This window comes from Heteronotia binoei, chromosome 13, assembly GCF_032191835.1.
Source record: "Heteronotia binoei isolate CCM8104 ecotype False Entrance Well chromosome 13, APGP_CSIRO_Hbin_v1, whole genome shotgun sequence".
Classification (NCBI taxonomy): Eukaryota; Metazoa; Chordata; class Lepidosauria; order Squamata; family Gekkonidae; genus Heteronotia; species Heteronotia binoei.
The window spans coordinates 40,119,013-40,141,502 of record NC_083235.1 but is presented as its reverse complement, the minus strand read 5'-3'; the positions used below and the strand labels follow the sequence as shown (position 1 = coordinate 40,141,502).

General features: G+C 45.0%; 1 protein-coding gene across 2 annotated transcripts in view; it reads right to left on the bottom strand.

Moving 5' to 3' along the window:
* MMD (monocyte to macrophage differentiation associated) overlaps positions 1-21,709 on the bottom strand; it is a 46,441-nt gene extending 24,732 nt beyond the window's left edge. Inside the window, exons 1-2 of one of the 2 annotated variants that reach the window (XM_060251981.1) lie at positions 21,518-21,709; positions 1,017-1,098 (exon numbers count right to left, since the gene is read on the bottom strand). In XM_060251981.1, coding sequence (XP_060107964.1) covers positions 1,017-1,098; positions 21,518-21,597 — 162 coding nt within the window. In that variant the 5' untranslated portion in view covers positions 21,598-21,709. Of the gene's footprint in view, positions 1-1,016; positions 1,099-10,551; positions 10,910-21,517 lie in introns of those variants that run through there. The other variant, XM_060251982.1, reaches the window with a different exon arrangement.
* Between the last annotated feature and the right edge of the window lie 781 nt (positions 21,710-22,490).

Here is a 22,490-nt window from a genome sequence, read left to right as displayed (position 1 = left end):
GCTTCCACCAACGTACAGTGCTCGACTTCACTGTTCATAGTAATATCTCTGAGAAAAAAATATTTGACATTTACACTTTAAATGCTTGTGGCTTACTAAAAAAACTTTAAGATTCTGCCTGGTTAAGCCACAAACCTGCAAGGACTGCAAAAAACCCCACATACAACACCCTCCAAAAATAAAGCAGTCAATGCAGTAAAGAAAAAACCTCAGTAGTTACAACAGACATAATCATGCAGTTATCAACAGAGAAAAGAATCCCAATTAGTGATTATGAACAGAGACTCTGAAACCAGCAGGTGGGGAAAATTTCCACTTCAAAGATAGCTTCTATAATCAATCAACTGCCTAGTTCTGAAATTTACCAGAAATTTGCAGAGTACAAAAGTGTCTTTTGCAAGTCACTGTTTCTGTGTTACTGAAAAGCAAACTGAACAACCCAGCCTTGTACACAGTTTCTCACCTGAGGCAGAAAAAAGCCCCTTCAGCTTTATAAGAATTAGTAAGGAGTTCTTTTCCACTTTTAGGAAAGATGTTATTAATGCATAGTAGATTAACAAATGGTTTTCTGGGTTGGTAACTTTTGGTGAGTTATTTATGAGATTGCTTTGACATGGAGTGTATGCTTTAATATACAAACACTGCTGCTGTTTTGTTCAGAAAAACCTGTCAAAACGTTTTAAAAACAAATCTTTCCAAGGTGGTTAAAACAAGCTTTTAGCAATCATTAATTTAGTGAGGATCAGATTTCACAAGGCTTTAGGGATTCCTCAGTTTCTAAATACAGATGAGATTGAAGAAAGACTGAATAAAGTAAATAAAATCAATTGAGGTTTTGTACTCTGTGCTCCCAGAACAGATACTTAGGTCAACAATGTTGTGCCCATATTAATGGTACTTCCCAGTACTAGCTTGTATTCAATCATGATTTAAACGCAATAAAATCTCACACAGATGGGAATTTGAGCAATTTAAGTGCCACAGAGATTGTACTACCAGTAAGTCAGATTACTTACCGCATGAGTATAACAGTTAGCAGCATGCTCATAGCAAGTGGGTTTGTAACGACTGTTTGCTGGAGCCGGATGGTTCATGAATCTGTTGAGACAATTGAGACACAGTTTACATAAATGGACACTTAAAAGGATGTAATGAATATATTTGTTCAGTGGGTTAATATTTAATATTCTTGCTATTGATCATTAAAGGGACTACATAATTTTCCTGAATAGGAATTTGGACTAAAAGTCCCCATCAAATTAGTTTCAGAAGAAAAAGGGCTCAGTACTTAAAGATATCAAGAATGCTACAAATATTAGCAGATCTCTTTAGTACCATTATACAACCATACTCCTTTTACATTTAAACCCAATTATGAAAAAAGGTCAGCAATACTAAGGCAAACTGGTGTTATGTGCTTCTTCCACATTTTTTCATTTCCATTGTTAAAATAAGTAAAGGAAGCCAGCTTTTGAAGATGTGAGTTTAACATAGCCATATTAAAATATAAAGACATGTATTAAAATAAAAAGGAAAACAAATTAGTTAAAGCATAGTACTTCTCTTAAGTGGGGCAACAAGATCAGCCTGATGAATCCGACATTAGAATCCCATAGAGCATGCAGTGGGCATACACACAAAAGCATAAGAAATAAACTTTGTTAGTCTTAACGCCAATGGACTCAAATTTTGTTCTGCTGCTTCAGACCAACAAAGCTACCCACATGAATCTCTGTACAGTAAAGTTAGCCACACTTAAATCTTGTTAGTCAATAGGGTTAAACACACAACTAACTTCTTCAGAACTGAAGATTAAGTATTAGAAGAACACCTTGGAAGAGCATCATCTACAATTTTTGTCTTATATCTGATGACTATGCCTGTGCTTCAGTAAATCTGCTGGCCTTTAGAATCCCATAAAATCCTTTTTCAATGCTTGCTATTACAGATGTTCCATAGGAAATTGAATCACAAGAGCAGGAGTGTCAAACATGTGGCCCAGGGGCCAAAGCAAGCCCCCGGAGGGCTCCTATCAGGCCCATGAGCAACCAGAGCCAGCGCACGGGAGTAGGCTGAGTAGACGGCCACTTAGGGTGCCCCGCTGAGTCGGGCTGGGGCTGATGTCCCATGCGCCTGCAAGGCACACGGGAGGTGACCGTCAGCTCCCCTGCTCTGAGCAGGAAGGCTGAGAGGGGAAGGTGCTGGTGTTAGTCAATAGGTTTGGGAGGTGTTAGTCAATAGGGTTGCTGCTGGGAGGCAACCAACAGCTCCCCCACCCCCATCAGCCTTCCTGCATTGCAGGAAGGCTGAGTGGGGGAAGGGGCTTGCGTCCCGCGCTCAAAACTGTCAGCTTCCCTCACCCTGAACAGAAAGCCTGAGGGGGATGGGGGGCTGCTTGATGATGTCTCTTTTGTGATGTCATTGTGCCACGACCGCAAATAATTTCTTCTAAAAGAAGATGGGGGTGGGGGGCACTGAGCTGGGGTTTGCCTCCAGCAGCAGAAACCCCAGTGCCAGCCCTGTGAGCAACTCACTGTTGTCTGCTTCCTTCTCCATCTCTTGCTTCCTTCTGTATCACAACTTGCTTTATCAGGCTTGCTCAATTGTACAGAAGCTACAGAGCAAAGCTCTGTTTGCCAGGCTCTCTCAGTCACACAGCGGAGTTACTGAGCCAAGCCTCTCTTCATTCTGTTGGGTGAGGCTCAACAAGCCAGTAAGGTGGATTAGGCTGAGTGTGTGTGCTTTGTCTGTGTCCTTTATAAAGTTTATACCCCCCCCCACCTGGCATTACAGTTTATGACACACACGGCCCATCCTGCCAAGGTCAAGATCCGGCCCTCATAACAAATGAGTTCGACACCCGTGCACTAGAGGTTACATTTTAGGAACTGAACCTCAACCAGAAAGCAGCTCAAGTCCACTAAATTGAGGAGAAACAGTTTGTAACAAAGATTCAACACAGGCATGATAGAAAGAAAATTTTGAAGCATGGAGAACTCAGAACACTGCTTGTTCATAAGTCTTCAGTATCTATAGTGAGAGATTAGAGGTTTCATCTAACAGGATTGCCCCCCAAACCCCTCCTTCTGTGCCACCCTGGCTGCATCTAGGGCAGACGCCAGAGGTACCACCTCTGCAACTCTCCAACCCAGGCATCAGTGGCCAAGGGCTGGAAGGGGATGAAATTGCTACCCTCTCCTCACTTAGCATCTGAAGTTGCTGCCTGGAATGCTTAGGCTGTGAACCACTCCTGTTACTTGATCACAGGCATTCATCTAAGATGCACAGTGTCCCCCCCCCCCCATTTCTATGACCCCTCACAAACTAAATTTCGACAGGAACCTCATGTCCAAGCAAAATAAAATTCTGAAGAGGAAACTTCTGGTAAGTGAGCAGTCAACAAACCAGAGAGGGTGCAAAATCCTCAATTAAATTAATTACTGTCTTCCAAGTAGTTATCATTATCAAGAAGTTAATACATAATTATCAAGAAGTTAATACATAATTCATCAATTTACACATTTTAGACTGTATAGTCAGGACACAATTATTTTCATTTTGGCAATCAATCATCACATGGGATGAGCTATCTATGAGAATTAAATTTGAATCCACTGAAAACACTAATTGTTTTTCAACTTGAAAACTATTTGGAACTGAAGCATCTATGTCATACTGAACAAGAATTCCAGTTTCAAAAAAATAACCCACTATCAACAGAATAAGTCAGACAGCAGGGGTCCCCAACCCCTAGGCCACAGTACTGGTCCCTGGCCTGTTAGCAATTAGGCTGTGAGGCAGAGGCACTGCACCACCCCTTTCGCCCATCTGGGATCCGGGTGGATGAAAGAGGCAGCACGGCCTCGCTCTGAGTCTTGCAGGGAAGACAGTCTTGGAGCAAGGCCATACTGCCTCTTTCGTCTGGCCAGGTCCCAGGTGGGCAGAAGGGGCGATACTGCTGCTGGGGTCTTTAAATGGAAGGGGGAGGCAGATTGGCCACTTTTGCCACCTGGCCGCCTAGTGGGGGGGGCAGCAGAAGCAGCCCCTGTCTCCCCCCCTTTAAAGACCCCCATGGGGGGCAGGGATGGGGGATGGGTGGGTGGGCAGCAAAAACCCCAGCACTGCCTCCCCCAGTCTGTGGGAAAACTGTCTTCTACGAAACTGGTCCCTGGTGCCAAAAAGATTAGGAGCCACTGAGACAGAAGACATGTTCCTACAGATCAATGATTATTTGTACTACTGAAATACTGCTACCAACAGTTTTTAAAATATCACTTAAAATGTTCAATTTTCATTTATCCACCAGGGATAATATAAAGCCACAGCCCAAATTGTATGCCTGAGAAATTATATATACTGGCCACAGCATTAATAGAGGCTGGACTATATTTAAATTCTCATATCAGTATATTTTCACCAAAAGGTGGCACTAATCTACAAAATATACCCAGTTAATGGGCTGCTGAACCCCCTTGTAAGGGTGGGGAAATGGAGGCTACCACTGAAGGAAGAGAGAGAGAATCAAGAAGGGGGAAATGGGCTTGGTGAAGGAACAGTGGAGAGGCTAAGAGCTGGCCCACTGGAAAATTTGTGGATCCCCCTCCTTGTCATAATAAAGCAGAAGTGCAGGGATGCAATTTTTAGAAAACAAAGCACATGAAAGATAGGCCCTAAACCCACCTGTGTCTTTTGCTACTCACAGTGCCCCCCCCCCCAACAAAAGCCACATCTCTCTAAAACAGTCTCTTTCAGAACTGGTGGCGAGCTAAGAGAGAAGTCACATTGGAAGATAGACTGCCAGGTTTGCAGAAGTGAGTTAATACCACTAACTGATGTATCATTGGCACTCAACATCATCCTTCCAGATGTTGTTTTATATGTGACTAGGCAGACATACATGTTAAGAGTTCAGCCTACTCCAGCTGAATTAAGTTTGGCCCCCAAACCACACATATTTGTTGTATACAGGTAGGGATCAGAGCTTTCACACAGAATACTAAACAAAATATTTGATGCCTCATTTGTAAGACTATTCCGATCTATTTGAAACAGAGCATTCAAACACAAAACCCTCAACTCAGAGCTCTCTGAGCACTTAGGGGTGATTCCTATGTTATAAAATTAGTAGGTACACCCCCCCAGTAGGTACAGTATGGCTTACATATAGTGTACCATGTTACATTACAAAGAACTATGACATTAACCACACACTGCTGGTTCTCACTTCAAGAGAGCCAATTTAGTGCAGTGGTTAAGTATGCGGACTCTTATCTGGGAGAACTGGGTTTGATTCCCCACTTCTCCACTTACAGCTGCTGGAATGGCCTTGGGTTAGTCATAGCTATCGCAGGACTTGTCCTTGAAAGGGCAGCTGCTGTGAGAGCTCTTTCAGCCCCACCCACCTCACAGGGTATCTGTTGTGGGAGGAGAAGATAAAGGAGATTGTAAACCATACTGAGTCTCTGATTCAGAGAAGGGCAGGGTATAAATCTGCAGTCTTCATCTTCTTCTTCAATATGAATATGTTTCTTCAATACACAGTTAACATGTTTCCTTGGGTTATGATAGACAGTTCAGTTGAGATATCAAATCAATGTGTAGCAGCTGAAAAAGAAGAAAATCCTATGGTACAGATAAAGGACTGAGAATTAAAAGGACACTACTGTGTTGCCACTAAATATCAGTTCTCCTACTCTCTTTATGCCTTGCTTGTGGGATTGGGAGCAACTACTGAGCCACTGTGGAATGAGGATGCTGGACAATGTGGAACTTTAGCCTAACCCAGCAGCAGGACCGGATCAACATGTTTTTTGAGGGGAGGCAAAATTAAAAACTGACACCCCTTATGGGCCCATATAATAGAATGGACTCCATACCCAATTTGGTACCCCTCCTCCAGTGGTGCACAGGCCAAGCGCCCCCTCTGCCCCCCTAGATCCAGCCCTATCCAGCAGGGGTCTTTTTATGCTTACAAATAGTATTATGGAGCATACCTGCTAATTTCATAATGTGTGGTAGCTTTAAATCACAGTTGAGAAATGAAAGTGCCTAAGTTAAAGGCCTGAGAAAGATAATAGAACAAAACAGGAGTCGATTGCACCTTTAAGACATAATGTATGTTTACAATTTATTTTTCAAGCTTTTTCCAGTCTCCCCAGAGGTCATAACTTTGCCTGTATTTGTTTGCCCTTCAAGAATTCTGAGATACACAAAGAGAAATTCCTCCTTCTCTGAAGCTTTTTTCATTTGCTGAATACCTAAGTGAAATCTGCTACTTCCGTCTCAATGCTTGAGAAATGTGAGCTCCCCCTCTTTTTTCTAGCATGACTTGTCTGTTTTCCACTTCCTTTATCCTGAGAAGTAAACCCACCCAGATCACTAGTCTAAACATACAATACAGTCTTTATGGATTTTATTCAAGTTTGACAAAGAATGGGAAATTTAACATTTTATTAAAAATTAATTGGGGGGGAAAGGTACCATTTCCATCATCTCTTCTCGTTTACTCAGTTTTAACAACATGGCTACGAATTGGGTCTGAATATCTCTTTTAAAAGCCTGGCTATTTTAGTACCTAACACGAGATACCAGTGCTATTACTGGTAAACAGTATTAGTCTGGAGTCTGGACCATGCAGAATATTATCATCAAACATGGCCTACCTCAGCAATATTGCTATTTTGTACCCAGTTTTCATGCCCTGATCCCAAAACATAATTTGGCCACTTGGTGGTTTTTTTTTCCCTACCAATCAAAGATTACTGTATGCCTCTTCCCATAAATGGCCACTCTTACTCATAGAAGCACGCAGACATCAAATTGAATTATGCTACAATAAAACAGTTTACTTGCAACTAGCTCTAGAAGGTATTTGCTAATGGTCCACATATTAAGGTTTCTTCTGTTTCTTTCTATTTTTACATTTGGATTTCAGCTCTCTGTGGAAGCCACATGATAAAAGTTTTCCACAAAAACACACTTGAAATGGACCAAAGGAATCAAACTTAGGTATGCGCATCAAATGGTTAAATTTATTGTCTTTCCAAAAGGCACAAGTGAATCATTCTGCTTTTGGATTCGAAGGAATATTTTGTCAATAAGCACATTAAAAAGGATCAATTCTGCCCTTTATGTAGTCACGTCAAATATTACCAGCTAAGGATTAACATTTTGCTATTTGATTAGATTAACATTCAGGGTTGCTTATGTATTTTAAATGAGATATTTTACTAAGTAACTCTCTGACATCTGCTCCACTGTAGATCTAAATACAAAACTCTGTTCCACTCATACCCTGTTAGACTGCAAGATCAAATGTAGTCCTGATCGAAAGTGATGTACTTCATAGGTTTTGTATGGATAAAAGACTAGAAGGTTGGTGGTAGGAGTTTAATTGGACATGCAAACTACTTTAGAAATCTAACTACTTTTTATTAACAACAGAATCCTACTACTCTAAGTTGGAAATGGTAGCAGGTTGTTTTACTTTCACAGACCAATGGTTGGAATATTACTTAATCTGGAATGGCTCTAGTGGGCCAAAAATCCCAGACGGGGTTGGTAAAAACTACTGGCATGGATCACAGCTGATGGTATTTGAAATAACTTTCTACAAGGCTGGTCCATAAAAATATTATATTGGCTCTAAGGAGTTGAATACTGGAACCTGTGCACTTGGATATATTCTAGCCCTGGCCACTGTGTTTTTAAGAAACCTTCCCAGAAGTAGAAGGCATACCAAAAGGTGAAGTACAGCCCTGCAATGCATCTACTATCTGCTTCACGACTGGACCTCAGATTCTGCATTACACTTCCCCTCCTTGCTAACAGTTCTGCATCCATCTGTGTGAGGAAAAACGTGTGTTCTGAACAGGCTGTTCAAAGGAAGAACAGAACTGGGCAAACAAGAGGAAGACAGCCAGCCAGCACTGTCTCATGCACATATAAATGCAGGGGCAATCCATGCACGCAGCAGGTCCTATCATGCTTTTAATTAAACACTGCTGTCCATTCCATGTTCCTTTTCCTCTGTTGACTGTCAAGAATATATATTTCTCAACATTGTAATAGGTGCAGAAAAGAAATACATTAGAACTACACTCTTATAACATATTCAGCACCAAATGCAAACATTTATTCCAAAAGCTCCATTATGTAGTTTCTAAAGTACTTCATTCAGGGCTTTTTTTGTAGAAAAAGCCCAACAGGAACTCATTTGCATATTAGGCCATACTCCCTGACATCACCATGGTTTCACACAGGCTTTTTTGGTAGAAAAAGCCCAACAGGAACTCATTTGCATATTAGACCATGCACCCTGACACCAAGCCAGCCGGAACTGCGTTCCTGTGCATTCCTGCTAAAAAAAAAGCCCTGACTTCACTTCTGATATAATTTTTCACTATTTATAAATTTACTTTCTTCTCTTTCCCCTCTTTCTCAAATTTTACACTGGAAACAGCTTACCAAAACAGATTAACCCTGTCCTATGGGAGAGACAGTCGTTCAGGAGGAGAAAAATGTAGAAAATAATCTTACAGTTGTACATAAAAAGGGAAGCTTAATTCAGTCACAATGAATGAAACTAGGGATATATGAACTTTCACCCAGTTCAAAAGAGAAAAACTTCATCTTTCATCGTAATCTATTTCCTTTCTAAAACCAAACTAGTACACTCACTTCTTACCACTCAGCAGAGGTCTACTCTCTTTTCTCAGCAACTGAGAAAAAAAACAGCCAACACTTCTGAATGCTGTGTAAAGTTTAAGACTCTCCAAACAGCAACTACAGTATTGGATACTCAAATATCCAATCTCAACAACTGTATCTGACCATGGAAAAACCCACTTCAATTCTTTTCAGCGGGGTGAGAAAATGCACAATTATTAGATGCACAGGGGAAATTTAAAAAACCACAACCCCAAGAAGTGGCAAAATCATAATGGTTAAATTAGCACAAAGTTCAAGACTTTAACTACCAAAGCGCTCCACAGGCAGAACAATTCCACATCTAAGCCAGGTGCATTTGAGTCCCTCAATTCAACAACACTTCCACAAACAATGATAGTTGAAGGTGATATGGATGTCCCAAGGTTACAGAGTAGCACAGAAAACTAGACAAAAACCACAGACAAATGATCTCTTCAGTGCTAAGAGATATTAGCTTGAAACCACAGTTCTACAGTTGGGCAAAGGCATCTAAGTAGAAGCTGTGAAAACAGATCCTTTGAATACAAAAATATGCTTTCTGGGCATTCAAGTTGCAATTTTGTGAATTGTATTCCTGCAATCTTATATCTGGGTCAATATGGGAATATTTCCATATACTTATTTTATTGGGGGGGGGCTGTAAGCCCATTATAAATGTTCCTGTAAAAACGAAGAGAATATCATGATGGTCTGCTACAAGATAAGCAACTCTGCTCAAGTGCTCTAAGAGGCAACACAGAAAAAACACTCTGTCCCACCATGGAGATGCAACAGGTTTAAGCATTATGTATAGGATGAAACTTAATGAAAATACCCAATATGCTCAGGGATAAAATAAGCTGTACATTAAGGGAAAATTACCGTAACTGTGCTCCTAGTCACAAACATAACTGAGTAATGCTTGGAAAGTGTGTTTTTCCACACCAGCTTGGAGAAGACACGTTCAAATTACACATCAGACAATCTATCAGTTTTCAACGAGCATCCTCAAAGTTTTCCATATTCAACTGTTTCTTTACACTAACACTGTTACAAGGAGAAACCTCCTTTCCATAGATGGAAGCCATGCAACTATGAAAACACGCAACCCACATGGTAAAGAGTTTTTGAACAATTCCCTGGGAGTAGGCAAAAGGCCTTTATTTCCTCTTGGGATACAAAATAAGTGACTCAGAAGAGCAGTAGACAAGAAGTCGCGGTAGACAAGAAGAGGATTGATCTGAAGAAAAAACCAAAGACGGTATGCTATTATGTCACATAAACACGGCTTCATATACTCTGGAATTACTACCACTACACAGCACTATCACAATCACAAACCTGAACCCCACCCAGAAACACCCACTCACCCCCCCCCCAACTATCAACACAAAACATGCTATTGGTCCTTTTTACTCCAGATCGTCACAGAAACGATAGCCTACTAAGGGTTAAATAATTCAAGTAAAATAATATTTTTTGACTGGTTGTGTAGCTCTTAGATCTGGAAATCTCAATCACTGCTCTAATGACAACCCCCAAAAGCACGCTTTGAACAGAATAGGGAAGGAAATCTTTTTTTTTTTTTTTTTTTTAAAAGCTCAACTGAATGCAAAATATGAGGCGAATGTTCTAAGGAGGCGGAGAAAGCACCAAATCTCCATTAAGTGATCCAGGGCATACCACAAAGAAACTTTAGAAGGAACTGCCTGGGAATTTAATCCTTGGAGCAATCCACTAGAGAGCAGAATCTACATTCTCCCGCGACCAGACCTGTAACTCTGGTGATTTCCCCGATAACATGCCTCCTCTTGGAAAACCCCCGCCTTCCCGAAAGCCGGAGAATCAGCTGCAGTCACGCACCTCCTGAATCTCTCCTGGAGCCGCCGCATGAGGGTCCAGAACGCCGGCCTCCTGTCGAGCTGGGGGTCGGCACGGGGGGCTCCGGGCGGCTCCTGAGGCAGCGAGGGCCGGAGTCCGGGCCCTCATTGGCTTTCCAGCCTCGAGCGGAGGTAGAAGGAGGAGACGAGACCAGACCGGAGCCGGGCTGCCTTTGCCGCGGCGTGCGCGAAAAGAGCGACGGATGAGCGTCTCCCGCTATCACCGACCCGGTCGCTAGTTCCTCCGCCCGCCGCTGGGGCCGGCCCGGCCCCGCCCCGCCCCTTTCAAGTGTCAGTCGAGGCCGAGGCCGGCAGAAGGAGCTCCGCCTACCTCCGAGAGCCACCAGTTGGGCGGGAAGGAGAGAGAACAATAGGCGTGTGGCAAAGGCCGGGGTAGGGGGCGGGAAATAGAAGATGAGGTAAAAGAGGGGGCGAAGGAGGAGGAGGCGGCGAGCGAGCCAGAGGGGGAAAGGATTGCGTGTAAACCGCGGGGGCGGGAGGTAAGAGCCGAGCAGTGACGGAGAGAGGAGCTGTGTGTGACCCAAATCCCCGACAATGTAAATAGGGTGGGGGATGAGTCATGATGACACTGACTCCCCCCCCCCCCCGCCCCAAGGGAGACTTTGCCTCAGGCAGGCATACTTGGCTGCAGGCCGAGACGCTTCCCAAGGTACAATGGATGCACAGACGCTCTCAGGCATTTCAGAGACAGAGACAAATGTGCGCGCCCCCCCCCCCCCCCCGACATCAATCCCAACATATTGTTGGCGAATACTAGGCAGGAGGAGCCTTGCAAGACTGGCGATGCCATCCCGTGAGGGTTTATTGAGCTCTCATTGAAACCACTGGGTTTAGGCTGAAGCAGTTTTGCAAATGGGGGAAGTCTTGTGCAGTGGCTGGTTGGGAGGACCCTGCATTACCTTATGTTCATAGGTAGAACAAAAGGCAGGAGAGAAAACCCTTAAAATTCAGCACAGAGTCAGTAATTCAGCACAGAGTCTTGTTGCCCTTATAGCTCAGGGCAACATATTTCTGTCACACTTCTTTTTACCCTCAAAAATTATATGATCTTGGATAGATCTGATAAGATGCGCTACTGTTGGTTTACCTGCTTAGACACACAAGGGCTTCTAAGGTGGGAGACAGGAAAAGTTAGATAGAAAACTGTTGTGTCTGGCGTTCGTCCCGGAAAGTACAGCACAGCGCACTTGTGGGCGGTGCCTGGAAGGGACCAATACAGCCTGCCTCTGATGATCAGTGGCGGGAAATTTAACTGGCCAGGATTGGTCCTGACCAGGAAGAAGGTTGTTCTGGGAAATGTATATAACAGGGGACCCGAACCCGCCATGTTGTCTTTGTGATGTACTCGCTAATAAAGCATGTTGCCATCTTAACGTCTCTGACTTCAGTACATTACATTGGCGATGAAGGTGGGATTCCGGTGAGCAGAGAGCAGCCTCCAGCTGCCTGCAAGCCCTGTGATCTGAGCTCTAGTGCTTCCGCGGCCGTGGGCATACCAACTGCTCCCAGACAAACCCTACCGGCATTCAATGTCACCTGGCCTGACTTATGGGAATCATGGGTGGACCAGATCAACTACTACATAGAGCCGCACAAAATGGAGGCAGCGACAGAGAAGAAGGTGCTTCTCCTGAGTTCGTGCGGACTGGAGACCATCCAGCTGATGAAGCGACTCATTGCGCCGACCACCCTCGCAAGGGCCGCCTACGACCAGCTGGTCAAGGCAATGACTAACCACATGGCGCCACAGTTGTCTCATCTCACATGCAGGCACGCGTTCTACATGAGACAGCAGAGACAAGCTGAGTCCACCGCCGAGTATCTTGCAGAGCTCCATGGATTGGCCCGGAGATGCGATTTCATGAGGTACCTGGAAGAGATCCTGCTGGACCGTTTCATGGTTGGCGTCAGGGAGGAAAAAATGCGCCGAAAGTTGCTAGCATATGAGGACAAAGACATCGACCTTGCGAAAGCGCTCCGACAGGCAACCGCCTTCGAACAGACGCACACCAGCCCTTCCGTGAACCAGGCTGCCATTGCCTCGATCTCGGACGGCTCCGACGAGGAAGGGGCACATCAGCTTCAACACAAGCCACGCAGAGGGCTGAAAACACCAAACCGATCACAGGCAGCGGAAAAGCCAAGCACTAAGTGCACCAGCAGTGGGGACCCACACAAGTGCTGAGACTGCCCCTACCATAATGTGGATTGCAGAAGCTGCGGAAAAGTGGGCCACATCGCCCGAGCTTGCAGGGCTAGACCCAAACGGGAGGCCCCAGTCCGCACACCACGACTCGACAGACGCATGCACGACAGTTGAAAACAGCATCCAGGAAATGAACTTGCCCCAGGACGCCCCCGACAAGGTCAAAGTGCAGGTCTTGATTGAGGGGGGTCCCTGCCTGATGGAATTGGCAATCGTGGCGGACGTATAGAAATTCAGTGACTACCTGTATGGTAGGCGCTTCACGATTGCCACAGACCACAAGCCATTGCTCGGCCTACTCACCCCAGACCGCCAGACACTGCAGATCCTGTTGCAGTGTGTCCTGCAGTGAAACGAGTTCCTTAACTCATACACCTACAAGCTCGTCTACCGCCCCGGCAAGGCAATTGGCCATGCAGATGCCCTCAGCTGCCTTCCGCTGCCAGAGATGGACCCAGATCCGGCCCACCACGTGATGCTCCTGGAGTCTCTGCCAGAGCAGCCCCTCCATGCAGCGGAGGTAGCCAGGTCCACGGGGAGAGATTGCATCCTTGCATGTGTTTCAGACTGGGTGGGGAAGGGTTGGCCCACAGGCAAATTGGACGCTGCATTCAGACCGTTTGTTTCCCACCTGGAAGAACTCTCCTTACACAAAGGGTGTATTCTTTGGGGCAGTAGAGTGATGGTCCCTCCCCCACTCCGGAAGCAGGTGCTCGAAGCCTTGCACAAGACACACCCAGGGATAGTGCGTATGAAAGCTGTGGCACGGAGCTATGTATGGTGACCAGAAATGGATGAAGAAATAGAGGGGTGGGTTAGGAGGTGCCTGCCCTGCCAAGAGTCCTGGCCAAATCCACCCAGTGCCCCCATTCACTGCTGGGAATCCAATCGGGTGCCGTGGTCCCGGCTACAGTTAGACTTTGCGGGGCCATACCAGTGGCAAATATTCTTTATCTTGGTGGATGCTTACACAAAGTGGCTGGAGGTTATCCCAGTCGCTTCCACCTCCACTGCGGCCGCAGTCAGAGCCTTATGGAGGGTTTTTTGCACCCATGGAATCCTTGACACTGTAGTGACAGACAACGGCACCGCTTTTACCTCCCGGGAGTTCCAGGAATTCCTGATTAGGTACCTCATCTGCCACATACGGTCCGCTCCCTTTCACCCAGCCACTAACGGCCAAGTGGAGCGCATGATTCGCACAACCAAGGAGGCCCTGGGTCGCATAGTCCAGGGGGATTGGGACCACCGACTCTCCGCCTTCCTGTTTGAGAACAGGATCAACCCCAACCCGGCTATGGGCGTAAGCTCTGCCGAGTTACTCATGGGCAGGCGGTTAACCACCAGGCTAGATAGGTTACACCCCGACCAGGCCCCGGATCTCTGCAGCTCCCCCGATACCAGGGAAGCCACTAGGGGGTTCTTTCCGGGGAAGCTGGTCTATGCCAAGAACTTTGCGAGTGGGCTGGAGTGGATACCAGCTTGGGTGCTGCGGCTCACTGGGTCCCGCTCATATGAGGTCTTATTGGAAGAGGGGCAGTGCCTCCGCAGATACATGGACCAACTCTGCCGCAGCACCCTGCTGGAGGAACCGGCAGGGCCAGGGGGAACGGGGAGAGCACGGGGCTGCCGTAAGAAGCAACCCTGCTAAGCTCGCTGGGTTCGCTGGTGGAGGAGCCTTACAGGGCGGGGGAGATACCTCCGCAGGATAGAGACCACGCTCTGCTGAGCGTGGCCCAAAGCGAGAAACCAGTGGTTACAGAACCCCAGGCAGCAGCCTCAGCTCCCCAGATTGAACCTCGGTGGTCACTCAGAGAGTGGCGGCCACTCGCTCATTTGAAAGACTGTCTCTTGAACTAGGGGGGGGGGAGGAGTGTTGTGTCTGGCGTTCATCCCGGAAAGTACAGCACAGCGCACCTGTGGGCAGTGCTTGGAAGGGACGAACACAGCCTGCCTATGATGATCAGGGGTGGGAAGTTTAACTGGCCAGGATTGGACCCAACCAGGAAGAAGGCTTATTGTGCTCTCATTGAAATCACTGGGTTTAGGCTGAAGCCGTTTTGCAAATGGGGGTGGTCTTGTTCAGTGGCTGGTTGGGAGGATCCTGCATTACCTTATGTTCATAGGTAGAACAAAAGGCAGGAGAGAAAACCCTTAAAATCAGTAATTCAGCACAGAGTCTTGTTGCCCTTAGAGCTCAGGGCAACATATTTCTGTCACACTTCTTTTTACCCTCAAAAATTATATGGTCTTGAGTAGATCTGATAAGATGCATTACTCTTGGTTTACCCGCTTAGACACACAAGGGCTTCTAGGGTGGGAGAAAGGAAAAGTTAGATAGAAAACGTTATCTCCTGCTACTGCAGATTTGTGATCCAACATCTGCAGTAAGTCTGCTTATACAGGTGAACTTCCATAGTCAGAAAAGACCTGGCAGAATTAAAAAATGCAGATAAATATTTCATGGCATGAGAAGCAATGCATATATTAACATATATTTGTGGACATGCTGAGTAAGAAAGTTGTCCATGGCTGGCTATTTATATCCTGTTTTTGAAGGCCTTTCAAGGTTTATCCATACATAAAATGTTCAGAAGGAAAGGCAGAGGAAGGTAGAATTTTACTCCAAATATGTTAGCGAGCAATTTGATAGGGCTGGACCCGTTACTGTTTCCTTGGAACCTGGAAGATCTATAGTGCCTAGTCTATAGATGTTCTCCTAGCCATAAACAACTCCCATGGAAGAATCTTTAAATCGGGTTCCCCAAGTTTGTTCAATTATTGGACATTTTTTGAATTCTGGGAACAGATTGGGTGCCACAACAATATGACTGCTATAAGGGTCCAATCACAAAATGTTGGGAGGTTCCACAGTGCTCCCTGTAGACACAGAGATAATGTCTCAGGACCTCTTCTGAAGCATCTCCTATTCCACTGACCTGGAGGGAATGTTCCTCTTTTATGTATCTGGTCAATGACTGCAGAGATAAATTATGTATGTATGTATAAACAAGGAAAGTTTAGTTCTTAGAATTAAGGGAAGAGATCGTTTGGGGAAGAAGCAGCTATATGCTATATGCCATGGTCATCATGTTTGTGGACTACTGGTTTAAATTATCCAGTCACGTAAGTGAAACCGAAACACATAGGATTGTTCCACTGAATTCCTCTTCTTGGCATAGGTAAAAATGCACATGATCAGGTGTTGCCTACATAGTTAGGTCATTTAAATATTCTTCCACTGCAAGGGAGCTGATTACAGATAAATGGTTCCCATGCAACCAGAAAAGCCTCTAAATGCAACATGTAACCTGACAATTAATTATTTTTCTTTCTGGCCACTGCTATTATTTTTGAGGAAACTGATATCAGATTTGTGTCTTCCTCTTGCTTTTTAAAAAGTATACAAGGTCAAGAAGCAAATATAACAATTCTTTTGTTTTTTGTTTCTGTCATTTGGGGCATAGCAAATTACAGGCTGCCTGGTAGGCAAAAAAGCATACATGAAGGTGAAACTGGGCAAAAAATTTTCTTTAAAAAATAGTGAAACAACAACAACAAAATTAGCCAAGCTGGCTAGCAAGCAATTTCCATCATATGACAAGGAAAGAGGAAAAGAAACACTCATGACTTTTTGTCTGGTTTTAAAACAACACCGGTATTTAAATCTAATCTATTTCAGTTGAAAACAAAGGACTGACAAAAGGAGGACAAAATATTGTAAGGCATATGGGAACAAACAAGGGATTAAGATTAGGCAGACATTCATTACGGAATAATGATAGCAAAGCAGGAGGGAAGAATTAAATACAAGGGGCTAAAACGTCATTGTTCCTGTGGATTGGTATCACTGCCAACAATGTTTAAAACATCTAAAAAATAATGGGTCAGAATTACACAACACAAGAACTTTGAATCAGAGCGTCAATGGGGGTTTTGTGCCTCCCAGACTCATGCAAGCCTATTTGTTCTTGCAAACAGGGCAGACAGGCAGAAGTGGCAGCTACTTTCTGTTCTGTATTCCCCATAAAGTGTTCTGTGGAGCTATATGCGAAATCCACTGTGCACCCAACAACCTGTGATTTGGACCCTTGCCCCTCCTGGCTAATTAAAGCTTGCCAGAGGGAGCTCAGATGTCCTATACGGCAGGGGTGGCCAACAATAGCTCCAGATGTTTTTTGCCTACAACTCCCATCAGCCCCAGCCATTGGCCATGTTGGCTGGGGCTGATGGGAGTTGTAGGCAAAAAATATCTGGAGAGCTACCGTTGGCCACCCCTGCTATACGCGATATCGTAAATAGATCCCTCTCTGAAGGGCCTTTCCCAACATCTCTCAAAGAGGCTGTGGTCCGCCCTCTCTTGAAAAAACCTACATCAGACCCGGCACACTACCGGCAGGTCTTGAATTTACCCTTTTTGGGTAAAATTATTGAGAGCGCAGTAGTGCTACAGTTACAGAATTTTCTGTCCTAGACCCCCACCAGTCCAGCTTCCGCCCGGGTCATAGGATGGAGACAATGCTGGTCGCCCTGGTGGATGACCTCCAGCGGCATTAGACCAAGGCAGCTCGGCAGTACTGTTGTTGTTAGGCCTATCAGCTGCGTTCGAAACGGTCGACCATCAGTTACTGACCTGCCGCCTCACCAACACAGGGATTCAGGGGTTGGCCTTGCAGTGGCTTTTCTCTTTCCTAGATGGTTGGGGACAAAGGGTGGTGATTGGGGGAGAGCTGTCCCGGAGGCACGCGCTTAATTGTGGGGTGCCTCAGGGGGCGGTGCTCTCCCCGATGTTGATCAACATCTACATGCACTCCCTTGCCCAGACTGCCCGGAGGTATGGGTTGGGTTGCCACCAGTACACTGATGACACCCAGCTCTATCTGCTGATGGACAGCCGGCCTGGCTGTGTTCCAGAAAATCTGGATCTGGCGTTGCAAGCTGAGGCAGGATGGCTTAGGCTGAGTTGCTTGAAGCTGAATCCAGCGAAGACAGAGGTCCTTTGCCTGAGTCGTGGCAGTCTGGGCAGGGAAATCCCCTTACCAGCATTTGATGGTGCACCACTGACAATGGCGCACAGGGTTAGAAGCTTGGGGGTGCTGCTGGAGCCTGCCTTGACAATTGAGGCCCAGATAGCAGCCAATGCTAAATCAGTTTTTTTCCATCTTAGGCGGGTGAGGCAGTTGGTCCCCTTCCTGGAGCGCGGCAACCTGGCAACGGTGATCCATGCAATGGTCACCTCGAGGCTGGACTACTGTAATGCCCTCTACTTGGGCCTGCCCCTGTGTCGAACCCGGAAACTACGGTTAGTGCAGAACATGGCAGCCAGGCTGCTATGAGGCTTCCCAGGTGGGAGCACATACAGCCGGGACTGTGGGAACTGCACTGGCTGCTAATAGTATACTGGATTCGTTACAAGGTGCTGGTTATTACCTTTAATGCCCTGTATTTGGAATACTGTGTGCAATTCTGGTCACCACACCTCAAAAAGGATATTATAGATTTGGAAAAAGTCCAGAAAAGGGCAACTAGAATGATTAAATGGTTGGAACACTTTCCCTATGAAGAAAGGTTAAAACCCTTGGGGCTCTTTAGCTTGGAGAAACGTCAACTGCGGGGTGACCTGATAGAGGTTTACAAGATAATGCATGGGATGGAGAAAGTAGAGAAAGAAGTACTTTTCTCCCTTTCTCACAATACAAGAACTCGGCATTCGATGAAATTGCTGAGCAGTTAGGTTAAAACAGATAAAAGGAAATACTTCTTCACCCAAAGCGTGATTAACATGTGGAATTCACTGCCACAGGAGGTGGTGGCGGCTACAAGCATAGACAGCTTCAAGAAGGGGTTAGATAAAAATATGGAGCAGAGGTACATCAGTGGCTATTAGCCACAGTGTGTGTGTATATATATATATGTGTGTGTGTGTGTGTATAAATAATTTTTTGGGCCACTGTGTGATATAGAGTGTTGGACTGGATGGACCATTGGCCTGATCCAACATGGCTTCTCTTATGTTTTTATGTATGGCCTAGGACCTTCCTACCTTAGGGACTCTCTCTCTCCACATGTTCCCGAGAGGGTACTTTGATCTGGATCTCAAAATCTATTAGTAATCCTCGGGCTGAAGGAGGCCAATTAAACATCACTAGAGAGAGGGCCTTCTTGATTGCAGCCCCCTACTGGTGGAATCAACTACCAGAGGAAGTGAGGGCCTTGCGGAATCTTGTCCTGTTCCACAAGGTTTGTAAGACAGCTCTCTTCCGGTTGGCTTTCAACTGACGCGGAGCCTGTATCATAGGGAAACTGAAGAAATACCATTGCCACTGAAAACATGATATCAAAGAGATTAGCACCAAATTATTCTGACTGTTTTAACTATTGAATGTGTAATTTTTATAATATGTATTGATTTTAATTGTTTGTTGTGATTGTTATACTGTGAGCCGCCCTGAGCCTGCTTCGGCGAGGAGGGCAGGATATAAATCAAATCAAATAAAAAATATATATAATTGTAAATAAACTTTGCAACAAAGCCAATAGCAAGTTCTGTAGGGTGCTTTATGGAGTAGAAGGCAGCCACCATTTCTGCCCAGTGCTCTGTTGGCAAAGAGAAAAGAGTTTGCTGGAGAAGACTCAAAAGTCCCACTGAGCCTCTAATTCAAAGTTCTTATGCCATCGCCCAACAAAAACACAAGGATTTTGTAATACCACCACACCGTGTAATACAATGTCACTATGCTGTGGGTTTCCCCTGCCCCACCCAACTAACTGCTGCTGGCAGGATTGGTACCATCACAGCATGTTATGAGTTATACTTGTTTGCAAGATGGGGTCATGGGGTATGGAATACCAGACTTCCGGTCGAGCATTGGAGGGAGGCAGACGTACAGCTCTACGGCTCCATAATGATAAGTCTATGATAAGCCTCTTTTAATTTTAATTTTTTGTTTTAACCCTGAGGATTTTACCTTTTCCATCTTAACTCTCTCAAGTGTAAGCAGAGTTTTTGAGGAATGCAAACCTCTGTATGGAATACCACTAGTCACAGTGACATTGGCCATTGCACTGGGATTTCTAGTGGCACTTCAGTCTTGCTACTCCTTTGTTGATGCAGGAACTCGCAGTATCAAATTTTAAACCAATGAAGTGTGTGAGCTGTGATGTAATCGTTTGTAGCCAAAACTAGGCAAAAACGTTTGGTTTGGTGGTCCCTGGGATATTCCACTCAGAATCAGTCAATGTTTATATTACACCAAAACTCAAAGTTAAATTTAAACATAAAACAATACATATGTTGAGCCTGCTTTGGCGGGGAGGGCAGGATATAGATCTAAACAAACAAACAAATACATATAGATATGAAGTTGTAGCTTTTTCTCTGAAGGAGTTTCTGTGCCTTGCACAGATAAAAACAGGAGAACATTCAATAGATGAAGTCTTTTCCACACTGTAGTGTAACTGGATGTGGGGAAGGGATGCACCACTTTAATTTTTGCCTGTACCCACTACTGCTCTGTTATGATGGGCAACAGGACCAACATGAATGTGGTATGGAAGATCCACAATCAGGATCTCCCATGTGAGTTATGTGTTTATTTTCACTTCAAAGAGGCAATATTGGCTGTTTATTTGAAAGGAGGTAATGGCCCAGGCTAGCCCAATCTCAGAAGCTAATCAGAGGAAGGCAGAGACACCACACCACCCCTTTCGCCCACCCATATCCCAGGCAGATGGAAGAGGCAATACAGTCTCACTCCAAAGCACCACCTGTTTCATTTGCCCAGTTCCTGGGTAGGCGGAAGGGGTAGCACAGCAGTGACCTTTGCCTACCCCTCATTTGAAGACCCCCATGAAGGGGGCAAGGATGGGCAGCAAAACCCCCAGCACCCCCACCGGTCTGTGGAAAAATTGTCTTCCACAAAACCGGTTCCTGGTGTCAAAAAGGTTGGGGGCCACTGCCCTAGGCAATTGCCTAGTTTGCCTTGTGGCAGGGTCAGCCCTGAAGGTGAACAAGACACACAGAGAATTGTACCTCAGAAAAAGGAAGGAGAAAGTTAGACAGCTTTGCTATTATTCACCCCAGTTACACATCAAAGGTTTCTATTGTGTCATTTTTTTACAAGCATCTCCGTCACTTTGAATTATGTATGTCCTTTTTATTATTTGGAGAGACACAAATCTGGCACAATGACGGGTTTATAGGAATAGCTGCCTTCACATCACAGATTGCTCAAGCCAAATAACTGGAAGTTCAGACAAGAAAAAACAGAAATGTACGGTAACAGTGAAAGATGTTGGCTGTGACAAAGAAAAGCTTCTGACAGCTCATACACTTCATACAAATGCTTACACATTTAATACAAACCCTACAACAATTCTGATCATGTGTGTTTGGTAAAACCAGAGCTTCTAACATGTACATAGTCATGGATTCATCGATTTTATTTATTTATTTATTACGTTCGACTTATATCCCGGCCTCTCCGCAAGCGGACTCAGGGATAGCAGTCAGATAACACCCCCAACCCCTTTGCATCAGAAAAAAATCTTTGATATAGAGGGGTACAAGAAGATGATAAACAGCTTTAGATAACAAGATGTACTCATTTAATTATTTTAATGACCACAGAACAGAACATTACTGTTGATTAAACTTCCCAACATATATTCTGTAGTATGATATACTACCTGCAAGTCTTGACTTCTCTCCTTGGATACTCACATTTCAAGATCTTCTGTGGTCTGAAGTGGATCCTTATTAGCCAAAGGCTGCCTTTTTCTACTACATGAGTTGTTGGCCATTTTAACAGAAGACCAAGATGATAGTGCTGGGCTCTTTTTCAAGCAGTGGAAAAGCAGATGGACAGGTGGAGTCCTTTCTTTCCCCTGGAGTATTTTGATCAAGCTTCTTTAGTCCTCTTCAGAAAACAGATTATGGGTTTAGGCATGCACAAGAACTGGTCCGCCCACCAGAACTGTATGGAGTAAGAAATAATGAAGGTTCGCTCATGTGACTACTCTGGCAACAGGCAGTCTGGGGAAAAGGCCTAAAGCACTTAGGGATAGATCTTTTGCAATACAAGTAGGCTGGATAATGACCTAGAGAGCAAGGGTTTTCCCTAATGGCTGACTTTTCCTTTCTCAAGTTCAACTGTATGCATACAGTTAGCAGTTTTTAATACAGCTGCAAAAAATAAATGCTTTCTTCCACCTCAGTTTAGCCTGCAAAATGGCCCCCTCCCTTGACTGATCTTGCCACCTGGATCTACATCATGATAACCTCAAGACTAAGCTATCATAATGCACTCTGCATAAGTCTCCCTCAAAATCCACTTGGAGACTTCAGTGGATGCAGAATGCTGCAGCTTTCTTCTTATCAGGAGCTAGGCAGTGCATGCTTGTTATTTCCACTCTGCAGTCAGTCCACTGGCTTCACATCTGTTAATGGGATCAGTTCAAGACATCAGTGGTCATACACAAAGTCCATAGCTTTGAACCTAGGTATCTGCAGGTACCTACCTCTCCCCTTTGTACAGCTTTGCTAATCTGAACAGGCTTTCTGCCACTGGTGGTGAAAGAGGAGCAGGGCTTTTTTTTTTTTTTTTTGTAGCAGGGACTCCTTTGCATATTAGGCCACATACCCCTGATGTAGCCAATCCTCCTGGAGCTTACAGTAGGCCCTGTGGCCTAATATG